Consider the following 26534-nt stretch of genomic DNA (forward strand, 5'->3'; position numbering starts at 1 on the left):
AGTGATGCCAAGAGGGAAGAAACTGAAGTATACTGGTGTAAGGTGTGACGTGTTATTGAATCATTTGAAGGTACATTGTGACACCTTAAAGTTATATCCTGTAAACTCTAAAGCAAACACTAAAATAACATGCAGAGTTATAATAAATAAGCCAACAAATGAGATGAAATGGAATTTTAAAAATGCAATTAATCCAGGAGTCGGTAGAGAAAGAGGAGAAATGAAACCAAGAACAGACAGGAAAAATAGAAAATAATTGCCAAGATGGTAGATATAAACATAACCTATCATATGGTCCAAACACCTCAATTAAAAAGGAGAGATTGTCAAATGGATATTAAAAAAAAAAAAAAAAAGACCACCCTTGTGGCCTGCTTAAAGAAACCCACTTTAAGTATTTTTAGATTAACTGAACAAGAAGGCCATCAGACTGAGGTGGTTTTAATGCCTTAGTAGCTTAGGCAAGCAAACCAAAACCTATGCCTATAATGCCTCAAGGTTAGGAAACTGAAACCTAAGTACAACCAATCACAAACACCCAGCTAGCTTTTCTCAAAGAATGCAACCACTTAGGCTATAGCTACTTGAATAATTTCCTTGCTTCGCTTCCACCTCTTCTCTATGAAAGTCTTTCCACTAGCACCTGACAGTGGAGTGCTCCTAATCACTTCTGGTTTGGCACTGCCCTATTTGAATTGATTTTTGCTCAAATATACAAAAAGTTTTAAAAAATGTTTTATTTATTTATTTGACAGAAAGAGGTCACAAGTAGGCAGAGAGGCAGGCAGAGAGAAGGGGAAGCAGGCTCCCTGCTGAGCAGAGAGCCCAATGCGGGGCTCCATCCCAGGACCCTGAAATCATGACCTGAGCTGGAGGCAGAGGCTTAAATCACTGAGCCACTCAGGCGCCCCTCAAATATACAAAATTTTTAATATGCCTCACTTTAAAGACACAAATAGATTAAAAGTGAAAGAATGGAAAAAGATACACCATGCTAACACTAATCCAAAAAAAAAAAAAAAAAAAAGCCAGAATCACTATGTTACTATAAAATAAAGCAGGTCTCAGAATAAAAAATATGACCAAAATAAAGAAGATCATTAAAAAATGATAAAATAGCTAATCCATCAAGAGAATATAGCAATCCTAACTGTTTACACATCAATAACAGAGCTTCAGAATACACAAAGCAAAAACAGAACCACAAAGAGAATAAATAATCCATAATTATAGTCCAATATTTCAACTTCTCTCTTGAGAATTAATAAAACAATAGAAAAATGGAAGAATATAGAATACCTGAATAACATGAAATGTAAATGGATTAAACACACCAATTAAGGTGCAGGTACTGGCTGAATGAGTAAAAAAAAATGATCCCACTATATGCTATCTACAAAGACACACTTCAGATTTATACTTCAAGACTCAAATAGATTGAAAACAAAAAGATAGAAAATGATATACCATACACAGAGTAACCAAATGAGAACTGGAGTACCCATAGTAATATTATAAAAGTACATTTTAGGGGCACCCAGGTGGCTCAGTGGTTTAAAGCCTCTGCCTTCGACTCAGGTCATGATCCCAGGGTCCTGGGATCAAGCCCCACATCGGGCTCTCTGCTTAGCTGGGAGCCTGCTTCCCCCTCTCTCTCTCTGCCTGCCTCTCTGCCTACTTGTGATCTCTCTCGCTCTCTCTCCCTCTCTCTGTTAAATAAATAAATTATTTTTAAAAAGTACATTTTAAAACAAAAATTGTTACAAGACAAAGAACATTTTCTAATTACGAAAGGGTCATTCTATCAAGAATATATAAAAGTCATTAACACAGAGAAGTCTAGCAGCAGAGCCCCCCAAAACGTTAAGCAAACATGAACAGAACTGAAGGGAAAAATAGACAATACAACAACAGTAATTGGAGCTTTTAAAACCCTACTTTCAATGGATAAAATAATTAGACAAAAAAACCAAACAGGAAATAGTCTCAAACACTATAGACTAACTAGAACTAACAGACAACTATAGAATGCTTCACATTCAACAAAAGCAGAATACACATTTTTCTCAAATGCTCAAACAATATTCTTCAGGATAGATTGTATGTTAAGTCATAACATATTAACTTGTTGCCTCAATAAATATGAAGGAATTGAGATCATAAGTAGGTTCTCCAATCCTAATGGAACGAAACTAGAAATCAATAACAGAAGGAAATTCGGGGGGGTTCACAGATATGTGGAAATTCAAATCAAACTCTTAAATAACCCTAATAATAGGTCAAAGAAGAAATCACATTGGAAATTAGAAAATAATTTGGGATGAATTAAAATGAAATTATAACATACCAAAACTTATGGAATATATCTGACACAGTGCTTAGAGTTTCCAGTAGCTTCTGAAACACCCAGCTGGGGCATCTCTCCTCTAGTCAAAGGCAGGAGTCCTGATAAACAACTCCAAAACTCTGATCCTCTGACCTACTCAGGAGACTGGTTTCAGACACCCTCCAGTAAATGTTGACTGAATGAATGGTTGAGCCTTCTTCCCTAAAGCCACAGAGCCCTTACTATGTATCAGGCTAACTGCTGCTTCCATGTACAACTTTCAGTGACCCCATGTCCTCTAGGGTTGAAGCTGAACTCCTCAGCCTGGGTTTTGGCCTTTCCAAAATGACACTAACTTGACCTTTCAACCATATTCCCAACTTTTTCTCCAATATTCTCCAGTCAGGGCTATAACCACTCAAGAGATTTTGCTCCCTGGGTGCTAGGAGAAAGGGCACAGATGTCAGGGCTAAGTAGGTCATTATGCCAATCTTAGCCTATTGCATGATGCTGGGTGGTTCAGTTTCCACATCAATAAAATTGGAATTTAAAAAAAATCTGCCTTGAGGGGTGCCTGGGTGGCTCAGCGGGTTAAAGTCTCTGCCTTCAGCTGGGGTCATGGTCCCAGGGTCCTAGGAGTGAGCCCTGCATTGGGTTCTCTGCTCAGCAGGGAGCTTGCTTCCCCCCCTCTCTCTGCCTGCCTCTCCGCCTACTTGTGATCTCTGTCTGTCAAATAAATAAATAAATAAAATCTTTTTTTTTTTAAATCTGCCTTGAGGAGCACCTGGATGGCTCAGTTGGTTAAGTGTCCAACTCTTGAACTCAGCTCAAGTCTTGATCTCAGGGTTGTAGTTCAAGCCCTGCATTGGAGCCTACTTTAAAAAAAAAAAAAATCCACCTTGAAGAGTACCATATGTATTACACAGTGCTAGGCACATTGTGGAGATTCCTTATATGGAAATACTTTTACTACTACTACTACTACTACTACTACTACTACTACTACTACTACTACTATCAAGCAAACAATCCTAATCCAGCATATTACCTGTGGCAATAACCTGGAGATGTCCTGTCGTGTGGGCTGCAGAGAGCTGCTGGGGTGCATTAGGCATAAGGTGACCCCATTAGTTAACTCCCAGAAGGCAGAGAAGGACCGTCCTTAACAGCACAGCATAGTGGTGAAGAGCTCACAGCTCAAACCCAGCTCTGGGTTTTTGGATGAATTATGTCACTTCCTTGTGCTTAAGTCCTTTTCATCCTTTATTTGATAAAATGCAGATGATACTGAATAGTCTTACTGTGAGAATTAAATGAGATGAAGCTTTCAGACTAGTGCCTAGATGGCTGTTTGCATATTATCATTAACAACTTGTTAACCACATTCTTTCCTCCAGGGAAGGAAAGGAAAGGCTTGTCCATGATTTTAAACCAGGTCTCCACTCCACTGCCCCTCAAGTGAAAATGTGATAGAGGTGGCCTTAAAAATTTTTGCATGATTGGGACACCTGAGTGGTTCAGTTGGTTAAGTGTCAGTCTCGTGATTTCCTATCAGGTCAGGATCTCAGCGTCCTAACATCAAACCCTGGTTAGGGCTCTATGCTCAGTGTGGAGTCTCCTTGAGATTCTCTTCCTCTCTCTCTGCCCCTCACCCTGTTTGTGCGAGCATGCAGGAGTGCATACTCTTTAAAAATTTTTTTTAAAGTTTTGCATAATTGTAGGAAATAGTGAAAAATCCAGTTTGAAAGAAAAATAAAAATAGTTTGCCCATTTGAAATCGGCAGGGTAAGGAGCAGCCATGGAACAAGTGGACTCTACAGTGGTCCCATTATGCCATCTAGTGGACAGCAAAGGAAAGGCATGATTTTATCTTCAAAGGTAGTAACTTACCCAAAACGTGTATATTGATGAGAATAAAAACTCACTAATAGGTTCACATGTCAATAAATTTCATTCAATTTTTAAACCAACATAAAAGTTCAGAGTTCTATACACTAAGTGCTAAAGTTAAATTCTCAAAACCACTTAGGAGTTATGTGATGTATGCTAGAAAGATCATCCACTGAAGGAAAAGAGAATACACACCAGACCTTACTAGCATGAATTTTCACAGCCCACCTTGCCCATTCTTCTTATCCTTCTCCACCAACATTCTTCATGCTTATTCTGGTACATATACTTGGAGTGCCCCAGAGACTCAGAGTGTACCTAATCAATGCACCACTAGCCCTTGATTGGTACCAGAGCCATTCTGCTCATTTTCCAAGAATGCAACTATCACTTAAAATTTTGCTGTAATCGGCAGGAGCCACCTCTGCCAGCAACATGTTCAAGGTAATTCAGAGGGCTGTGGGGCCGGCCAGCCTGAGTCTGCTCACCTTCAAAGTCTATGCGTCACCTAAAAAGGACTCACCTCACAAAGCTTCTGTGAAGGTTAATGAGCTTTCACTCTACTCGGTTCCCGAGGGTCATTCTAAATATGTGGAAGAGCCAAGGACCCCACTTGAGGAAAGCATTTCACATCTCCGACATTATTGCGAGCTGTATAAAAGTTGGTGTCAGGGGGGCACCTGGGTGGCTCAGTGGGTTAAAGCCTCTGCCTTCGGCTCAGGTCATGATCCCAGGGTCCTGGGATTGAGCCCCGCATCGGGCTCTCTGCTCAGCGGGGAGCCTGCTTCCCCCTCTCTCTCTGTCTGCCTCTCTGCCTACTTGTGATCTCTGTCTGTCAAAAAAAAAAAAAAAAAAAAAAAAGTTGGTGTCAGGAAATGTACTCCCAAACTAAGCCTAAGATGCAGAGCTTGGTTCAATGGGGGTTAGGCAGCTATGAATATCTCCAAAATGCACCTCCTGGATTTTTTCCAAGACTTGGTGTTATCAGTTTTGCTGGCATTGTTGGACTTCTTTTGGCTAGAGGCTCAAAAATAAAGAAGCTGGTATATCTGCCTGGATTCATGGGACTTGCTGCCTCTCTTTATTACCCACAACAAGCCATCGTATTTGTCCAGGTCAGTGGGGAGAAATTATATGACTGGGGTTTACGAGGATACATAGTCATAGAAGATTTGTGGAAGGAGAACTTTCAAAAGCCAGGAAATGTGAAGAATTCACCTGGAAATAAATAGAATGCTGCATGCTCTGCCCATTTTAATCAGTTATAGGTAAACATTGAAAACTCCATGGGGTAAACCAATATTTCTACAGAAAAATGGCAGAGAAGTCAGTACCGAATGTAGTAAATTGGCTTTCTTCTTCAGGATAAACTATGCTAGGCTTCTTTGTTATCTTGGGTGATACCATATTACAAGTGGACTAATCGGAAATCCTTTCACCTAGAGAGAATGTCTAGCCTTAGAACTCGTTCTCATGTTGTTATTTATGTACATAATTAAAATTCCAAATTAAAAAAAATTTGCTGTAATCAAATTGACTGTTTTTCGAGGACCCATGTGTTTGGTTTTGTTTTTCGCGCGTGTGTGTGCGCGCGCGTGCGTGCACATGTTGTTTCCTTTCAAAGCCGTTTATTACTTTTATAGTTTGTTTTCTCCTCCAGATATTGATGAGGGTGAAGACAATGGCAAACAAATCTCCTCAAAAGGTGAGTAATAATAGCATATTTGAAGTACCCACAGCTGTTCTGAAACCTTCTCTTTAGTATTATTGTCATCACTATTAACCATAATAATAACAGGTGTTATTTATTAAATTCCTAAGGTGTACCAGACATTTTACTTTATAAGCCCTTTTTTTAATCTTGATCTCAAAACTGCAATGGATATTATTATCACTATTGTTATAGACAAGAAAACGGATGCTCAGAGAGACCAAGTGACTTACCCAGGACCACACAGCTAGTAAATGAGTGACAAAGTCAGAACTACCCTCAGGTCTCACTGACTCCAAAGTCTCTGCTCCTACCACTGGACAATGGGCCTTTCATTTATTCACTCATAGGATCTGTCAGACTCTGAGCCCAAGATTCTGGGGTCCCCTGAGTGCTGTCACCTTTATAGGAACTAAGACTTAGTCCCTAAGACCCCTGAGAGCCCATGGCCAGTGAATCCAGGAGGAAGGGCTTCAATATGCAAATGACAGAGATGTAGCAAAACTCAGACTGGGAGCTGCACTTTTGTCCCCTGCACTTCCGGCTTTAATAGATGGACCTTCTTCAAGGTGTGCTGGTTCTGAGAATGCTGAGTCTTTCCCAGGAGCTGGGGGGGCAGGGGGGAGGGGTACTGGGAGAATAGGATATAGTCTCTGCTGCCAAGAGCCTGGGACCCACGGGGGAGACGCAGGAGGGCTCGCTCAGAGCAGCTGCCGTTTGTGTAAGAAGAAATTCTGTCTTGAAGAGTCTTACAAGGTGATTGTGGGGTAGCCCATCACCTCCACAGTCCCTCTCCTCCTCTGTCTCCCATAATAGAATGGGATAGAATAGAATAGAACACAATGGAGTAAAATACAATAGTAGACTAGAACAGACTAGATCAGATCAGAATATCATACCTGTAAGGGGAATATTTTTCCATAAACTTGTTTTCATTTCAGAGATGTGTTATGTGTGTCCACTGTGTTGGATGGAAAATGGGCATCTCTCTGGAGCTGCTTCTAAGGCGTATAGACAACTTTGGTTTAGACTAAACTGGGCGGCCTGAGGGACTCCAGGCCTCCCCCACCCTCACCCATGGTACCAGGAATGAAGGAGGCCTTGTGTGCTGACAGTCCCCAGGCAGGAGGTGGCATCTGGGTCATGAAGCACTGGGAAGATCATTTCTTTCCAGGCTCAGGCAGATCCTTCCTGAAGGCAGGAAAAGGCCCAGGTGACCTTGAAATGATGCAGTCAACCTGTGGCCAAATGTGCAAGAGGTCCCCTTTGGCAGCCCTGTGCCGGGTTGAGGGTCCCCTTTCCTCTGGCTGGGCCCACAAGAGAGGGGAAACCCACTACCAGTGCCTGGTCGTCATTTTACCCCAGGTGTCACCTCCTGCAGAGTGGCTGGAACTGGCTGTCAGGTGTCTAAGCTGCACCATCGCCGCCCAGTCCTGCCGCCCCCAGGCCCTGAGTGCTCCATGGTTGCCTGAGGCCTCAGGCCAGGCCCCACCCCTGCCCTCCCAGCAGGTGGCTCTGGGGTCCCCCCCACCCCGCTTTGTCTGGGGCACTGAGGCCACGGACCCTGGAGACATCGTCTTTCTGTTCAGACAGGGGGTTGGGGAGAGGGTGGTCCAGAGCAATGTCTCCAGTGTCTTCCCTTATAGCCTTTTAGCAAGACTGCCATTCCTCATCCTCCCTGTCTGCTCCCTGGTGTAAGGGGGTCTGGGTTGGATGACTGCCCTAGAGAGATGTCTCTGGGTGTTACTGTGGATGGATGCCCCTGAATCCTGTCTGGGGGAGGGCAGTGGGAGGCAGTTCCCTGAACCAGTTTCTCCTCTACCCTCAACCCCTCACCCTACCATGTCCTGGGACTAGAAATCAAACCAGGTTTGCTGCAGTCTGAGAGCACTGTGTCCAGCTGCCTTACAATCCTCCAGCATCAGGTGGGGTCCCTGGAGGCCTTCAGGAAGGGGCTGCCTGGCTGCTCTGGGGAGAGCCCTCGGCCCCAGAATGCAGCTTGGGAGGTCTCTGGGCAGCAGGTATAAGCGTTCCCACATGTGCCCTTCCTGCTCATTGGTAAAACTGTGCCACCACCCCCAACTGTAGGCTCCTTTGGGATTCCCGTGTCTAGGATCCCCCACTCCCCATGCCCTGCTAATGCCCTTCAAGGCCTCACCCCAATCTCCACCTGAACAGAAACTTGGTCCTACACTCAGATTCCTGTGGGATGGATTACTCAGCTGCCGCTCAGCCATTCAGTCAACAGAACTTGGCCAAATGATTATTCCTCCCTCGTCTCAGTTTCTCATCTGTGAAATGGAGCTAAAGCTCTTACAGGGTTATGTGAAGCTTAACTTTTGACCGACTGGCACTCCAGCAGGCAAAAAGAGTGGCTCAGTGTTTGGGGTGTTGCTGTTCCCCTCAGTGTCTAGCAGCCCCAGGGACATGACAGGTGCACAGTGACATGACTGGCCCATTAATGAATCAATTCATTGGAGAGAGAGGCAGGATGTACTTGCTTCTCTGACTTCCCGTGGGGACAGCAGTGACAGAGGTTACCATGGTAATGGGAAATGGGCAGTAATCAGGGGAGAGAAAAGGGGGCAAGGGGAAAAGAAGGGAGGGAAGAAGGATGGAGGGCAGGAAGGTCGTCAAGCACAAAAAGACAATGACCGTTTTTTTGGAGGACAAGGAGTAGGACTATGAGCACCATGTAGACATGTCTTCTCAGTCACACACACTCACAGAATTTTGAGCTGGGAGAGGGAAACTGGAGATCACAGACCTCTACTTCCGCCCCCAAGGTGAGGCAGTCCAGGTCCTGGGAGATTGGGAGTTAGAGATGGGGGAGAATGGGTTCTTGGGGACAGGAACTGCCTGGAACATCGGCCATCCCCTCCCCCACACAGCAGGTCAAATTCTTCCCTTTCTCCAAGGCTGCTCCAGCAGAGAGTTCATCTCCATGGAAACCTCTGAGGAGACTGAAGGTGCAGAAGAAATGGAAAAGGAGAACAGTGCTCTGAGTGTAATTTATGTTTTTCTTACCTCTTTCATTTTTCTCCCTCATTCCTATCCATCAGCTTCTCCTTCCTGCCTCTTCCTCTCCGTTTCCTCTCTCTCCCCCTTTTCATAATTCTCACCCAGAAGGACCAGGCCTAACTCGAGAAGCTGAGGTCACTGAATCTGCAAAGTGCCTCAGACCCTCCCAGACTAGCATGGCCCCGTCTCCTTAGCAATGCACTAGTTTCTCATCATAAATACGGGGCTCCTGCCGGAATCCTGCGTGGCCACGTGGGAGAGCTAGGGTGGGCTCCAACCTGCCCCCGGGAATTACTGCTCGCACCTGGCCCGGGCTCGGGCACTCCCCGGCATTGCCAACTCTGAGTGTGTACCACTGTGCCCTCCCTTACAGCTCTCCGGACTTTTCCAGTTGGACGACAGTTATGAAACGTGTACCTCCAAATCTGTCCCGGAAACGGGAGAAAGCATCCAGGGGAAAAAAGAAGGTGGCGATGAGGACATGTGAGTGTGAAAGAGGAAAAAACAGTAAGCGAACTGGTTAGCCGTTGCTCCCCTGACTCTTGTTGAATTTCAGGACAACAAACAAAACTAAGCCAGGGTCCACTGGCTTGCTCGCCCCTGCGGTGGCGGGGGACAACTAGCTTACGGACATAAGCAGTGCGGGCAAGGGAAGGATGCCTGAGGACCCTCTCCCCAGAGAACTGACACTGGTACCAGACCCCCGCGGCTCCCCGCTCGGCCGAGGCCCCCAGGCCGCCTTCGTTCCGCTCACAGGCTGCGGCGGCCGCTGGGGGCCCGGCCCACCCTTACACAGAAAGCAGCCAAGGGGCCTCGGACCCTCCGAATCTGTCACCCTGGCGCGGGGGAAGGGCCACGACCACCTTCCAGAAGACTAAGGAAGGGTCCACGGCTTGCCGGGGGAGCCCACCCTCCAGGTATGAGCCGCGGAGAAACTGGAAGCTGCTCCCCACGCGCCTGCGCAACCTCCGGGCGGTGGGCAGAGAGACCCGCAACCTCCCAAGCTCGCTCCACAGGCGCCTGCGCGGGGACTCGGTGTGGAGGCCGGCGAGCCTCGAGGCTGTTCAAGCGCCTGCGCGAGCGCCGGAGAACCCCGCGAACTCCGGAGAACCTCGCGAACCCCGGAGCGGCTCTACGCGCATCTGCAGAGGTTAGCGAAGCCCAGTCCTGGACCGCTCTGCCCAAGGTTTCTCAACGTTGCACTCAGACTTTGGGGGCTGGGGAATTCTATGTCGGGGAGGGGAGGGCAGTCTTACGCATTGTAGGATATTTCACAGCATCCTTGGCCTCTTCCCGCAAGATGCCAGTAACAGCCCTCTCCCACCCGTTCACCCAAATTATGACAATCAAAAATGCCTTCAGACGTTGCCATTTTTTTTCCCTGGGCGGGAGTGGGGAGATCCGTTGAGAATCTCCTCCCCGAGCCTTGGAGGAGCTGAAACTCTACAGGGGCAGCCCTGTGCTCTTCTCCCTGAATCCCCACAAGAACGTTCCTGTGGTGTTTGTGTTGCTTTGTTCCAAGATTGTATCCTTTCAGAGAGGGTTGGTTCCAAGTTAATGTCTGAGGTATTTCGTTTTAGATTTATTGGTTTTAAAATTAGTTTCAGTTATTTTCAGTTATTTTTTATTTTTCGTTATATTAGTTAATTTTTAGTTAACCTCTATTTTTAGTTTTCTAGTTATTTCATTTTATAGCTTTAAAGTTACTTGTTTATAAATATTTTATTACTTATTTAGCTACTAAAAATTCACTGCAAGTTCTTTTTTTTTTTTTTTTTTTTTTTTTATTTGACAGAGAGAGAGAGATCACAAGCAGGGGGAGTGGCAGAGGGAAAGGGAGAAGCGGACCCTATGCTAAGCAGAGAGCCTGACATGGGGCTCCATCCCCGGACCCTGGGATCATGACCTGAGTCGAGGGCAGACGCTTAATGACTGAGACACGCAGGCGCCCCTCACTGGAAGTTTTAAAATTATTTTTGAATTATTTTCAGAAAAAAGTGTTTTTAGTTATTTTAGAGTTTTTCTCTTGTTAGTTTTAGTTATTTATAGTCACAGTTATTTTTCGTTATTTTAGAGTGGGGTTGTTTATTTTTATATTCATTTATTAATTATCTTTTAGTTATTTGGTTTTAAATTATTTTATTTTCAATTGTTGCATTTTTGAACATTATATTTCCTGAATTTTTCATTTTCAGAGTTTTGAGATATTAGTTTTGATTTATTTTCAGTTATTTATTCTCAATTATTACTTTTCAGTTACATCTTTGCCACTTAAATTTTTTTTTCTGTTCTGTATTTTTACTTCTTTCATTTTCAGATTTATTTTCAGAATTATTTAATATTAGAATTACTTTGTCTAGGGGATCCAAACAAAAGAGAGACATGACATCAGTTATTTTAACACAGAATTTAGTATAAAGAATTGTTATCCAGATATTGGAGAGTTTAAGAGGGAAAAAAGTGATAATGTGATACATGGAGATGTTAACTGCAAGAAGCTGCTACCAGCCCAAGGGCTGAGGGAGCAAAAGGAAGAAATTGGAGGTGGCCTTGCATAGCTGGGGTTAGTCCTCTGAGGAGGAAGTGCTGCCCCATAGGACAGGTGTCCCAGGAGCTGGAAGTTAGTCTGGGAGCTGCCAGCTGGTGCTGGTGTCTTTGAAGCAGGCGGGCAGGTGGGGGTTGGTAACTGAAACCAGATATTGCTCTCAGAGTGCAGACCAGTTGCTAGGCGGATGCCGACAGGAACTCAGGTGCACAGAGGTCCCTCTCCCCCCTTCTGTCCTCTGGTCAGTCTGCTCTATTGGCCAGGCTTCACAGGGAACAGCTGGCAAAAGAGGTGAGTGGCCCCAGCCCACAAAGCAGAGATTAGAAGGGTGGGCTGAAAGCTAAGAAATCAAGGCTAATAACCAGCACCCTGACCTCTAGAGTCGTTTAGTTTTAAAGCTAGTTTTGGATTTAGTTAGTTTTGAAATTGTTAGCGTGATTTGATTTTAGCTTTTCACTGGACGTGGGAGCTGGCTAAGTTTTTGGTTCCCTGATTTGTTTCTGGAATGGAGTGGGAACTTCTTAAACATCTGAGGACTGTCTCCCATGTGACTCAAGAAAATCACTTCAGAATTCAAGAAAACAAAAATAAATATCTCACTTTGTTCATAAAGAAGCCCTTTGACTACATGGCCAAAAAAGGGCAGAGACTAAGGGACAGACCATCAGGGAGAGGCTCTTCAGCAAAATTGTCCAACAGAGTGTTCTTTGAAAATTTTCAGGAAGTTATGTTGTGGAGCTATCCTCTTGTGCCCCTTTCCTAACAATAAAATATCTTTCTCAATGGAGTGTGTTTCACATTTGTAGACTACAATATTGATTGTTTGAACACAAAAATAAAGTTGTTTCCAAACCCACAGGAAATCTTATTTCCTTCTACTTGCATTGTTTTCCACTTTGGCCATAGAACATTTGTTTGTTTGTTTGTTTGTTTGTTCAGTACCTATTTCCTGAGCACCCCTGTCCTCAGGAAGGTACTGGCATCAGGAAAGACCAGGAAGGCATGAAGATGAGTGAGAAGCTCTCAGTACAGTTTGGGGAGACAGATGTGGAAACATCATCACAACACAGGGTGACAAATAACATGGGGGCATGGAACCCTGCTACTGACTTCCTGATGTAGTCAGGGATGATCTGACTTCAGGGCTGGGTCTCCTGGAGCAGGCATTTTCTCCAGATGGAGAAGGAGAAGAACATCCTGGTCGTGCACAGACACAGAGGCGTGGAGATGTGATGCATGGCAGGGAGGATGCTTTGACAGAGGCTGCTAGGCCACAGGGTTCAGAAAGGCACTAACGTTAGGGCTGGCCCTGGTGCTTGACAGATAGAACCTCATTTGGTCCACACAGCCAATCTGCAAGAGAGTAGGAAGCAACCTCAAGAGTCAATGCTTTTCCTGGTCTTACCGTTCCAGTCACAGCCTAGCAGGTTCTCTGACTTGTCATTTCTGGAATTTTTCAGCTCATTTCTGGCTTTATCCTTGGTCCATTCACTCCTCCCCACTTACCCTTGGAGGTGAGTCCCTCCATCCTCTATCTTTTGATTCCTGCTTCTTAAACATCGGTGGGGAAGGAGGAGGGTTGAGACCAGCCAGCTGTGAGGTGCCAGTAAGGCCAGCTGCAGAGGAGGCCGACAGAAGCAGAGGATAGTCCCTGTGGGGTCTTCTAGGGGAGTTTTGCTGACCAGCACGGTGGGAACTGAGCTCTTGGTGAACCAATCATAACCTACAACTGCAAGCAAAACCCCTTGAAAGTTTGTGGGGATGCCTTCCCAAAGTGGGGAGCCTGCTTTACAACAAGCCCAAACCCGTGAATTAACAGATTGGGACTTTTAAAAGCACACAGGGCCCTTTGTTGCATGAAGAGCACTGGACAGGTTTACCCAGTCTAAAGAAAGTAGAGTCCTTCCCAACCTATGATGGCATATTTTCACACTTTTTTATAGAACACATTCTTTCAGTCAGTCTTGAGTATGTTTCTCAGCACACTTCTCTGCTTTGGCTCTCTGGTCGTCTTATCAATCACCATATACATTTCTCCAAGAGAATATTTAAGACCCGGAGCTGGACAGAAGAATCTCTGGATTCTATCAGAATTATCAGAAAACGCATCACTTGGATCCTCTTCAACACTTGACCATTGACTAGCCATGTGCCCGCTATAGGAACAGCCCAAAGCTTTCTCAGTCCTTTGGACATCAGTCATTTTCTGAATTTACGAAACCAGCCACACTTGGTGGTACTGGCAGAGTGCAAAGTGCTCAAACCCCCGGGCCTCACCTGAGGAGCCTCTCCCCAAAACTTGCATCACAGTGGACAACCAGAGGAACCATGTCAGGACCAGTCCTCATTGCTGATGATGCCCCCGGGTGCTCTGTGGTAGCCCACTCTCACCTTCCACTCTGGCTCCTTTGGCTAACCCCCACACTTTTGCTCTGCTTATAGGTGTCCTTTCAGAGAAACAACAGAAATAATAATAAAGGGTAAATAATAAGGAAACTTACGTCTTCTATTTGAGTAAATGGAAAAGAATTCAAAACCAGATACAATCTTCCAGCCAGTTATTCAAGTCATCCATAGCTTGCTAGAGTTGCCTGTTGCCCACTAAAGGGACTCATTTCAACATGCTGCTGAGGACTGGGCATGCTGCAGCCCCACAGGAAGGTGACCCAGCTGAAACCAGCCCTGGATCTGTGAAAGCTGTCTGAGTCCACACTGAACACCAGCTGTGCCTTATGAAATAATCAGACAAGATAGATATCCTCCAAATCAGCATTTCCCAGAGCATATTTTGCAAAATAGGCAGAAGAGTGTAAGAGTTCAATGAGTTAATCCCATGTTGGAAAAAAAAAAGTTTAAATATATTTTTTTAAATACTACGTATTTTATTTCTCATTTTGTTCATCTCAGTTAGTGAATTAAAGGATTTGAGAACTCTTTCATGAAGGAAGTCTGTATATTTTTGTTAAACTCATAATTTCCCAGACATGTTTGACCACAGAATCCTTTTCTTTTTGGAATATAACTTTCCTTGTATATTAGTAAGGGGAAAGCTGCTGTAGCAGAGATCTATCCATATAGTGCATTAAAGAATAGTTATGTCTCATGAGACAGCCTGGATTGTGTATGCAACCTGCTCTGCTCTACACAGTCATTGAGTGTCCCAAGTTCTGTTTTTTCTACCATCTTCTAGAACTTTGTCCTTGTCTACGTAGTCAAAAGCATGTCTCAGGGATGCCCAACTTGGAGCTTGCAGGGAGGAGAAAGCACTTGGAAGACTGCAACATTTTAAGACCTAGCCTACAAATGTCACATGGTATATTTTCTTATATTTCTTCAGTGAAAGCCTTCTTGCACGGCCACACCAAGCTACGAGAGGGGTTGGAAACCTAGCTCTCGACTACAGCTTTGACACTTGTCACTGTCACCAGTGAGCCTGAAGCAAAGCAGGGACTAGAATCCAGTCTTATAACTCCTAGGCCAGGATTACTACATTAAGATTTGCTTGCTCAGTCAACATGTTTCAAGTGCCTCTAGAGTTCCAGGTTTACTGTCAGATGAGGATAGAAAACATAGCTTCACCAATTCTCTATAAAATGTGTGTCAATTGCATCTGTAATCTGGTATTATTTTTTAAGTATGAATAAACTTTCAAATATGGCTTTTTAAAAAAGATTTTATTTATTCATTTGAGAGAGAGAAGCAGGGGGTGGGGGAGGCAGAGGAAGAAGAAGCAGGCTCCTTTAGGCTCAGCCGGGAGCCTGATGTGGGGCTCAATCCCAGGACCCTGAGATCATGACCTGAGCTGAAGGCTGATGCTTAACCATCTGAGCCACCCAGCAGCCCCTCAAATATGGCTATAAAATAGAAAAATTGTAGATTTATATAATATTTTAATGTACCGGAGAATACATACTATGGAAATAAACATAAGAGGAACAGAGTAGAGAATCTTGAAATGGACTCAAATTCATCTCAGAATTTAAAACATGAAAAAGGCATTTCAAATTAGTTCTAAACAAAAAAGATGAATTATGTGTGAAAGTGGTACTGGGATCACTAGATAGCAAATATGGTGGGGGGGAAGGAGAAGTTTCACCTCGACCCTTAAAATTATTCATATTGTTCTATTATGTGACTTAAAGAAATCATGAAAATCAAAACATTTAAAAATAATTTTGAATAGAGTAAAGCCTTTCTCAGCAAAAATGAAAACCAGAAGTTACAAAAGAAAATCCGGACAATAGAGGCTGTGTAAGAGGCAAAAACATATATAGAAAAAAGGAACGGTTAGGAACTTAAAATGGGGCGCCTGAGTGTCTCAGTGGTTTAAGCCTCTGCCTTCAGCTCAGGTCATGATCTCAGGGTCCTGAGATCAAGGCCTGCATCGGGCTCTCTGCTTAGCAGGATCCTGCTTCCCCCCACCCTCTCTCTGCCTGCCTCTCTGCCTACTTGTGACCTCTCTGTCAAATAAATAAAAATAAAATCTTAAAAAAAAAAAGAAACTCAAAACATACATTTTCAGAACATATGGTAAAAGACTGATTTTCCTTGATATATAAAGAGATTTACAAATCAATAAAAACAATAGAAAAATGGGCAAAGGACATGAATATATACAGGAAAATTAATTAAAAATTCAACAAATATATGAAAAGAAGCAAAACAATGATATGCAGTTTTCATTACCAAACTGTCCAACATTCAAAACTTTGATAATTAACTCAGTGTTGGAGAAGATACAAGAAAGCCAGCACCCTCATAGACTGATGGTAAAAGTGTAAATTAGTACTAAGTTACTAATTTATAATAGAAGACAATTTTTAATAGCTTTCAACATTTTAAAATATATATATGATTTGATCTAGCAATTCCAATTCTAGGAATTTATTTTAATGTTATATCCATACAAATGAATAAGGGATACAGATGTTCATTTTAACTTTACTCTTTTTTAAAAAATTTATTTTATTTATTTTAGAGCACACAATGAGGAGGGGCAAAAGGAGGGGGAGAGAAAAAAACACAAGCGGACTGAGTGCTGAACACAGAGCCCAGTGTGGGGCTCAATCTCATGACCCTGATATCAGACCTGAGCTGAAATCAAGAGTTGGACCCTCAATGGACTGTGTCATCCAGGTGCCCCTTAATATTACTTTTAATAGGAAAACAAGTAATGTGAGATGGGGAACACCCTGTCTGTGATAGTGTTAAAATTTATCCTCAAATTGATACTTCTGTCTTCAAATAGTAGAATCAAATTATCTTCCCTTTGAGTGTGGGCTGTATTTGTGGCCCTAATAAAGAGAATGTGATATAAGTGATGGTAACTGACTTCTAAGACTGGGTTATAAAAAGCATTTTGGCTTCTTCCTCATTCTCTGTCTTGGATTACTCCCTGTGGAAGAAGCAAGCTACCATATTGAGAGGACAGTGAAGCAGCTCTATGGAGAGACCCATGGAGCAGGAGCTGAAGCCTCCTGCCAACAGCCGTGGGAATGAGCCTCCTTGGAATAGGTCTCCAGCCCTACTCAAGCCTTTAGATATCTTTAGCTCCAGCTGATGCCTTGTCTAAAACTTCATGAGAGACCCAGAGCCAGAAGAACCTAGCTAAGCTGCTCTGGAAGTCATTACTAGAAGACCATGAGATAATAGATGTTGTTTTAAACTGCTAAGTTTTAGGGTTGTTTGCTAAACAACAATAGATAAGTATATTACATAATAAAAAGCTGGTTAATAAAGTATTGTATTGGCATACAACTGAACTCTATGCAGTTGTTTAAAATAATGTCTTCTGCCTGAGATGTAGGAAACTAGAAAGAACACCATCCTCATACTTACAAGATCAAAAAAAACCTGGAAAATATGCAAATTCACTTTTCTTGGACCCATGATAGAGCTCAGCTCATAGGGCGACCATGTAACCTGAAATCTAAGAAAAGACACCTTCAAAGGGAGTTGGGACTCCAGCACTTGTTTACCTGAAGCAAAGACCTACTATGAGTTGGCAAGAGAAAATAGAAACCCTAGGGGCCACAGGTATCATGGAAATTTGCATCCACTTATAGATTTTTCTGCAAGAGCCTCACTACACACTCACAAAAATGATTAGCAGAAGTCCTAAGAAAGCAACCTTCTTGTCACAGACCAGGAGAGAGGAATATCAGTTGCTGCAGGAAAGGCATGAAACTATGCTCAGATTCTCTTGCCCTATCTTTCCTACAGAACAAAAGCAGAACTCAGTGCCAGAGAAGGGGCAATAAACACTTACACTTTAGGGGGCTGGCAAATCCAACAGCAGCTCAGGAAAGACAGCAGAATAAAAACCAAATCTGATCTTGCAGGAGAGGCAGGAATATGTGTCAGGCCCAGAGCTGCTGGGGGAGGAGGTACTTGGAAGACCACACATTAACTCTCACCCCAAGACCTGGAGACATAATGCCTGCTTGACTGAGTCTCCGTGAGAACTGAGCACTCACCCTCAGCCCCAGGCCAACTGATAACCATTGGCCAATAAGCAACAGTGGGCTGAGAGGCTGTCTGACAGACACCAGGGAAGACCTAAACTGCAGGTGGAGAAGACACTGAGGAAAACATTTGGGCAAACAAATCCATACCTTAAACACAGGTAACACTTGAGGAGTTGGAAGTGTGTAACTATAGCAACAAGAAGCCAAGGATCTACACAGAGGAATGAAAACTGCAAGAAATCATCATCACATGAGTAGGTGCATTATTTATATCTCTAAAAAGATAACTGCTGCTTAAGTAAAAAGTAATAACAATATGTTGTAGAATGTATAATAAACAGAGAATTAAAATGTATGACAACAATAGAAGTGATGCCAAGAGGGAAGAAACTGAAGTATACTGGTGTAAGGTGTGACGTGTTATTGAATCATTTGAAGGTACATTGTGACACCTTAAAGTTATATCCTGTAAACTCTAAAGCAAACACTAAAATAACATGCAGAGTTATAATAAATAAGCCAACAAATGAGATGAAATGGAATTTTAAAAATGCAATTAATCCAGGAGTCGGTAGAGAAAGAGGAGAAATGAAACCAAGAACAGACAGGAAAAATAGAAAATAATTGCCAAGATGGTAGATATAAACATAACCTATCATATGGTCCAAACACCTCAATTAAAAAGGAGAGATTGTCAAATGGATATTAAAAAAAAAAAAAAAAAGACCACCCTTGTGGCCTGCTTAAAGAAACCCACTTTAAGTATTTTTAGATTAACTGAACAAGAAGGCCATCAGACTGAGGTGGTTTTAATGCCTTAGTAGCTTAGGCAAGCAAACCAAAACCTATGCCTATAATGCCTCAAGGTTAGGAAACTGAAACCTAAGTACAACCAATCACAAACACCCAGCTAGCTTTTCTCAAAGAATGCAACCACTTAGGCTATAGCTACTTGAATAATTTCCTTGCTTCGCTTCCACCTCTTCTCTATGAAAGTCTTTCCACTAGCACCTGACAGTGGAGTGCTCCTAATCACTTCTGGTTTGGCACTGCCCTATTTGAATTGATTTTTGCTCAAATATACAAAAAGTTTTAAAAAATGTTTTATTTATTTATTTGACAGAAAGAGGTCACAAGTAGGCAGAGAGGCAGGCAGAGAGAAGGGGAAGCAGGCTCCCTGCTGAGCAGAGAGCCCAATGCGGGGCTCCATCCCAGGACCCTGAAATCATGACCTGAGCTGGAGGCAGAGGCTTAAATCACTGAGCCACTCAGGCGCCCCTCAAATATACAAAATTTTTAATATGCCTCACTTTAAAGACACAAATAGATTAAAAGTGAAAGAATGGAAAAAGATACACCATGCTAACACTAATCCAAAAAAAAAAAAAAAAAAAAGCCAGAATCACTATGTTACTATAAAATAAAGCAGGTCTCAGAATAAAAAATATGACCAAAATAAAGAAGATCATTAAAAAATGATAAAATAGCTAATCCATCAAGAGAATATAGCAATCCTAACTGTTTACACATCAATAACAGAGCTTCAGAATACACAAAGCAAAAACAGAACCACAAAGAGAATAAATAATCCATAATTATAGTCCAATATTTCAACTTCTCTCTTGAGAATTAATAAAACAATAGAAAAATGGAAGAATATAGAATACCTGAATAACATGAAATGTAAATGGATTAAACACACCAATTAAGGTGCAGGTACTGGCTGAATGAGTAAAAAAAAATGATCCCACTATATGCTATCTACAAAGACACACTTCAGATTTATACTTCAAGACTCAAATAGATTGAAAACAAAAAGATAGAAAATGATATACCATACACAGAGTAACCAAATGAGAACTGGAGTACCCATAGTAATATTATAAAAGTACATTTTAGGGGCACCCAGGTGGCTCAGTGGTTTAAAGCCTCTGCCTTCGACTCAGGTCATGATCCCAGGGTCCTGGGATCAAGCCCCACATCGGGCTCTCTGCTTAGCTGGGAGCCTGCTTCCCCCTCTCTCTCTCTGCCTGCCTCTCTGCCTACTTGTGATCTCTCTCGCTCTCTCTCCCTCTCTCTGTTAAATAAATAAATTATTTTTAAAAAGTACATTTTAAAACAAAAATTGTTACAAGACAAAGAACATTTTCTAATTACGAAAGGGTCATTCTATCAAGAATATATAAAAGTCATTAACACAGAGAAGTCTAGCAGCAGAGCCCCCCAAAACGTTAAGCAAACATGAACAGAACTGAAGGGAAAAATAGACAATACAACAACAGTAATTGGAGCTTTTAAAACCCTACTTTCAATGGATAAAATAATTAGACAAAAAAACCAAACAGGAAATAGTCTCAAACACTATAGACTAACTAGAACTAACAGACAACTATAGAATGCTTCACATTCAACAAAAGCAGAATACACATTTTTCTCAAATGCTCAAACAATATTCTTCAGGATAGATTGTATGTTAAGTCATAACATATTAACTTGTTGCCTCAATAAATATGAAGGAATTGAGATCATAAGTAGGTTCTCCAATCCTAATGGAACGAAACTAGAAATCAATAACAGAAGGAAATTCGGGGGGGTTCACAGATATGTGGAAATTCAAATCAAACTCTTAAATAACCCTAATAATAGGTCAAAGAAGAAATCACATTGGAAATTAGAAAATAATTTGGGATGAATTAAAATGAAATTATAACATACCAAAACTTATGGAATATATCTGACACAGTGCTTAGAGTTTCCAGTAGCTTCTGAAACACCCAGCTGGGGCATCTCTCCTCTAGTCAAAGGCAGGAGTCCTGATAAACAACTCCAAAACTCTGATCCTCTGACCTACTCAGGAGACTGGTTTCAGACACCCTCCAGTAAATGTTGACTGAATGAATGGTTGAGCCTTCTTCCCTAAAGCCACAGAGCCCTTACTATGTATCAGGCTAACTGCTGCTTCCATGTACAACTTTCAGTGACCCCATGTCCTCTAGGGTTGAAGCTGAACTCCTCAGCCTGGGTTTTGGCCTTTCCAAAATGACACTAACTTGACCTTTCAACCATATTCCCAACTTTTTCTCCAATATTCTCCAGTCAGGGCTATAACCACTCAAGAGATTTTGCTCCCTGGGTGCTAGGAGAAAGGGCACAGATGTCAGGGCTAAGTAGGTCATTATGCCAATCTTAGCCTATTGCATGATGCTGGGTGGTTCAGTTTCCACATCAATAAAATTGGAATTTAAAAAAAATCTGCCTTGAGGGGTGCCTGGGTGGCTCAGCGGGTTAAAGTCTCTGCCTTCAGCTGGGGTCATGGTCCCAGGGTCCTAGGAGTGAGCCCTGCATTGGGTTCTCTGCTCAGCAGGGAGCTTGCTTCCCCCCCTCTCTCTGCCTGCCTCTCCGCCTACTTGTGATCTCTGTCTGTCAAATAAATAAATAAATAAAATCTTTTTTTTTTTAAATCTGCCTTGAGGAGCACCTGGATGGCTCAGTTGGTTAAGTGTCCAACTCTTGAACTCAGCTCAAGTCTTGATCTCAGGGTTGTAGTTCAAGCCCTGCATTGGAGCCTACTTTAAAAAAAAAAAAAAATCCACCTTGAAGAGTACCATATGTATTACACAGTGCTAGGCACATTGTGGAGATTCCTTATATGGAAATACTTTTACTACTACTACTACTACTACTACTACTACTACTACTACTACTACTACTATTTAGAAATAGTATTATTACTATTCTCCAACTATCCACATCCCCTACAACCTTCAAAGTCTCTCCAAGGTCCAACAACAACCAAGTCATCTCTGACTATTCCTTTTCTCATTTAGTGTAGCTCTAAGCAACAAACAACTGATCAGTCACTCTGGCTATTATCCTGTATTAATAAATGTTGTTTCTCATCTAGGTATCGAGCAACTTGAAAACTTATATTATATTCTAGTTTAGAACACTAAGTGCAACGTGATGCTTAAAATCCTAGACTCTCAAGCCAAACTGGATTCACAACCCAATTTCTTCATATATTACCTAAGTGACTTTGGGCAGGTCACCTAACCTCTCAGATCTCAATTTCCCCATTGGTGAAATGAGACAGCAATGATAACAGTGCCCACATAGGGTGGGTGGCTGTAGGACTTAAATGGAGTAAGAAGAATGCCTGTTATATAGTATCTGCTTAATTATTGTCTGTAGAATAAATTGACTCAAAGTCCAGAATATTAGGCAGGCAGTTGCAAAAATTAGATCAACTGACACACATTAATTTTCACCTTCCACCATAAAAATCCAATTTGGTAACACACTACTCTGGCAAATTTGCTTGATTAGAGTGGTTAGAACAACATAATATGATCAAATCATTGTAGCCAAAGTTGTTTTTCAGGAAATTACTTGAGACTAAGCTGAAAGCCCTAAACCTAGTAATCAGAAGATAATCCTAATATACTTCCTAAATGTGTGTTCCTCCCTGGGACTCACAGTCCTAAGAGATAGACCATCATTGTTTTGTCTGATTAGTAGAGGAAGGAGAGATGACACGGAAAGGTTGCTTTTCCAAGATATTGAGTATTGTTTTTGTGTGTGTTCCAGGTAAACAGCTTGGGAGTAGGCAATATTATCCCTATTATACGGCAGAAGAAACTGAGGCTCAGAGGCATTACCCAAGACCATACAACTCGTGGCCACATTCAAACCCAGCTTTCCCTGACTCCTAAGCTCGGACTCCTTTTGGTCTCCACAAGGTGAGGTGGCCATGGGCAAAAAGTAGTTACCTCAGACTTTTCATGAATACACACAGAAACAGTGTTCTCACCACTGAGTTTTCAGACACCTGCTCACCTTCATGACTGAGGGGCTCTTTTTCTCCTGGCTGAGGAGAAATGTACTCAAGATCTTAGAGAAAAATGGAGACCCATCTTCTGAGAGAAGGAAGTTGGCACTGCCACAGATCCTCCATCTCTTGTGCAGAAATGGTCTCAGATGCCCTTCACCTCGGCTGGAGTGGGGGGGTGGGTATTGCCCACCCCTCACCAACACTAAAGGCAGAGATGAAAGTGGCTGCTTTCACAGAAGGGCCACTTCTGGTTTCCCTCCCCACTCAGCCTACCCCTTGAGAGGGCGTTTCAACTACTTGTCATAATGAAAGTGACGTTGGTTTCTCTGCCGCAAGCGAATGAGGGGTGAAGAGAGGTATCTTCTTTGTTCTGGAGCCTGCCCTGGAATTAAGCTCCTGCTACTCAGAAGAGGGAGAAGTGCTGAGTGAGGCCGAGGAGCAGCAGCAGAGCCAGCCCCTGGTGACGAGCGGTTATCTCTGGCTCCCCAGCCATGCCCTGGCAGCTCTCTGCAGTGGTGGTGCTCTTCGTGTCCCTGGCTGGTGAGTGATACCCGTGGTTTTCCGTGGTGGCCCTCCTACCTCTGGTCCTGTTCAATACAAATACATTCTAGTGCCAGGGATCAGACAGGCTGGAGATAGCTGTATGGCTTCAGCTACTCTAGGTATTTAGCTTGGGAAGCTCTCCTCCTTATTACCTTAAATGTGTGGAGTACACTTTCATGTTTTTCCCAAGGGCTTTCACAGTTTGGACTTGTTTTCCGTGAGTCAGGCAGAGGAGGTGTCAACTCCAGAAGACAGTGACACGAAACCTGGTTCCCGAATGGCTTCTGAGCACCTTATCAGGGAGAGTTTTGGAAATCGCTTAGATTTAAGAGATGGAGAACTGAACCAGACTTTAGAAATGGGGCTCTTGCTAAACACATTATACCTTGCTTTTCCTGTTTTTCTCAAACGGAAGTGCTGTGTTTACATTATATAAACAATGAACCGTGAAGTTGAATGAGATGCGGTCTGGCAAATTGTGCCATCTCAAAGAGGTGTAAGCCAAGCAGTCAAGACTTTTTTTTAAAAAAATTACTATTATACTTCAGGTCAGAGAAGCTGTCTGGGAAACTGGGCTTTTGATGATCATTTTATGTGCCCACTGCCTGCTTTCACAAAGAGGGTTTTCTCTCTAGGACATTGAGTCCTCCTGTGTGCTGTTACCCAGTTGCTGGTTAGCTCACAATTCCTTCTAGAAGCACTGAGTTGAACATGTGAGGGAAACCCGTGGCCCCACTAACACGCTCCATTGGGGGGAAGCAGATGCACTTGATTGTGGCATGAATTGTCGGGAAAGTTGGGTGAAGGGTCACGGCAGTGTCCTCATCCTGGCTGTTTTACTTCTGCCGTGTTTTCAGAAATAGAGTTTGATATTCTTCTAGAGGCAAAAGGCAAAATCTAAGCTAATAAAAAAAGCAAAAGATCACAGTCTAGCAGTCAGCCTCTGTGGACCTGTGAGCAGATGACTGGCAGATTCAGAAATGCAGTGCGTGCTCAATAAATTCCCGGGGAGGTGGAGAGGAAACACCTCTACCACCCTCTCCTCTCTGAGCTGTGGATTCTCCAGGGTGAACCAAGTGAGCAAAGTGTGTGAAGGGCCCCCATTTTCCAGATGAGGGTACTGAGCAGGTTAAGGAATGCCTCGTGGTCACTCAACTAGCAAGTGGCAGCCTTGAGATTTGCATCCAGGAAGCCTGGTTTCAGGACCCTGCACGCATAGGTTCAAGACATACTTGTTGAATTGGAGATGAGCAAAAACCATTGGACATTTTCGTAGGAGAGGCATAGATTCTAGGTAAAGTAGCTCTGTAGTCTTTATCTACTCAGTTTGCTGCCCTGGTCTGTTTCCCCCACAAAATGAGGGGATTTAAATTTGTATCGGTTCCATTTAGATTTAGCTGCTCCTCATAGACAAATAAGAGCAAAATAAGCAAAATAAGTGTGTGTTTCTCTTTCATCTGAAAACAAGTCCAGAAGAATCCTTATCAGGTCCAGTGCAGGAGCTCACTAGTGTGGACCCTCTGTCCGGTGTGGGACTCCCATCTGCAAGGTCTTGTCATGGTTCTAAATGTCTGCTGGAACTCCAGCCATCACATACCATTTATAGGCTAGTTTGAAAAGGAAAACATAAAGGCTATAGAGAGGGTCCATAGGTGATGGACCCCCCCCTTCCAGCAGCATTCCCAGAAGGCCCACATAACCCCACCACTTCTCCTGCTTTGGCTCAAATGCAGTTACACATTCCCACCCAGCTGGAGAGGAGTCTTGGAGGTAGCATTCTTTATTCCAGGCAGCAAGTGCTCTTTATTCCAGGCAGCAAGTGCTCCACAAGTGAATTTGTGGTTCTGTTACTAAGGGAAAAGGGGGGGCTGGATTTGGGAGTAGTTAGCTAGCAGTTTGTGCCACGGGACTGGAGCTACTTCTATATAAGGGTTCTCTTTGAATCTCAAGTCCCACAGAAAGTAACAGAGGTAAGATTTATATCTTTTTGCTAAAAGATTGAAGGTTAAATTGTGAAACTGTAAACAGAATCTTACGAAGGGCCCACCCCTGCTGCCTCACACATCCAGAAACAGTCTTCCTGCTGCACCCAGCTGGGGCTGCCTCTGCTCCCTGGGAAGGAGAAAGTATTTAGGGGCTAAAATTCAGTTCCCAGCCCCTAGGTGTGGCCATGGGGCTCCATTTACTTCCCAGCTCTGTTCCTAACTGCACACATCTCCCTCTTCCTTATATTCCCGTCATGCTTACCCCAGTGCTGTTCTCCAGACCTACCAGGCTCTGAAGACCCAGTGTCTTTGCACATACTTTTCCTCCTGCCTGGGTTACCGCTTACTTTCTTATTTGCCTAAAGAATTTGTCTTGGTGTTGGATTCCCACCCCACCTTATAGCACTCAGGGCCTCCTTCTGTAATAACACTTGTCACACTGAGGAATGGGGTCTACTTATGAGTCTGCCTCACAAGGTTTTGAGCCCCTGAAAACAAAGACCTAGTGTCTGGCATGGAGCCTGGCTCAGAAGAAGCTCCTACAAATCTGCTGAATTGGGTGTGACAGGGACACTGAACAAAGGCTATCTGGGAAGTACCAGCCTTCCGGGAAGTACCTAGAGAAAAAGCCCTTGCATGGTCACTGACTTTCCCAGGGCTGGGCTGATGAGTCATCTCTCAGCTCCTTCTATGGGTTGTAGGGAATCCAAATCTTCTAGCACCTCTTCCTTCAGCTTATCATCTAGAGGAATCCAAGCATTGGATCTAGGTTCAGGGGTACTTATTTCCTAAGTCTCCTGAATCCTGGAGAGAAGATGCTAGGGGATTCGGGGTGTGGGCTTGACAAATCAGCATATGAACTCCAGGGCTGTGTTCTTTTGAAGAGGAAGGGTTGAGACAGATTCTGAACTATGCCCTACCCTTGCTTCTGCCCACTGCCCTCTTTGTGGGTCTCAGACAGACCAGTGACTTAACTAAGCCTTTACTGAGTCAAAGGTCCTGTTTAAGAACTGTGACCCAATTTTGATGAAGATTGGTCAAATACGCGTGTTCATATACATAGACTTTATAAAACAGAGTATTTTCCGGAACATTATTTCTATTAACTACCTAACATGTGAACTTTGAAGAATGTATTATAATGAGCAGTATACTTACTCATTTCAGTTTTCCATCTAATTACCTGCCCATCTTTTACACCACTCTTCTACAGGG

General features: G+C 43.2%; 2 protein-coding genes across 5 annotated transcripts in view; both read left to right on the plus strand.

Annotated features, from left to right (window-relative positions):
• The first annotated feature begins 3408 nt into the window (after positions 1-3408).
• Positions 3409-9583, plus strand: LOC111152146 (MICOS complex subunit MIC26-like). Its single transcript, XM_022510501.1, has 4 exons — positions 3409-4881; positions 5079-5921; positions 8846-8934; positions 9322-9583. The coding sequence occupies exons 1-2, from the start codon at positions 4652-4654 to the stop codon at positions 5446-5448; spliced, it is 600 nt and encodes a 199-aa protein (XP_022366209.1). The 5' UTR covers positions 3409-4651; the 3' UTR covers positions 5449-5921; positions 8846-8934; positions 9322-9583.
• A 13459-nt stretch (positions 9584-23042) lies between these two features.
• The window catches only part of LOC111150860 (lysosomal associated membrane protein 3), a 35750-nt gene continuing 32258 nt past the window's right edge, over positions 23043-26534 (plus strand). For all 4 annotated transcript variants that reach the window (XR_002640824.1, XM_022508524.1, XM_022508513.1 and 1 more), the window contains exon 1: positions 23043-23331. Coding sequence is in view for 3 of the 4 variants with exons in the window: in XM_022508524.1 (XP_022364232.1) it covers positions 23283-23331 (49 nt within the window). In the remaining variant the exon portion in view is untranslated. The remainder of the gene's footprint in view (positions 23332-26534) is intronic.

This window comes from Enhydra lutris, unplaced genomic scaffold (genome assembly GCF_002288905.1).
Source record: "Enhydra lutris kenyoni isolate GAN:26980312 unplaced genomic scaffold, ASM228890v2 scaffoldscaffold2, whole genome shotgun sequence".
NCBI lineage: Eukaryota > Metazoa > Chordata > Mammalia > Carnivora > Mustelidae > Enhydra > Enhydra lutris.

Excerpts from the sequence above, each read along its gene's own strand:
- LOC111152146 (XM_022510501.1), top strand. The coding sequence starts at position 4,652 with ATGTTCAAGGTAATTCAGAGGGCTGTGGGGCCGGCCAGCCTGAGTCTG. Across the intron at positions 4,882-5,078 it reads TGCGAGCTGTATAAAAGTTG|TTGGTGTCAGGAAATGTACT; the intron begins GTGTCAGGGGGG and ends AAAAAAAAAAAG.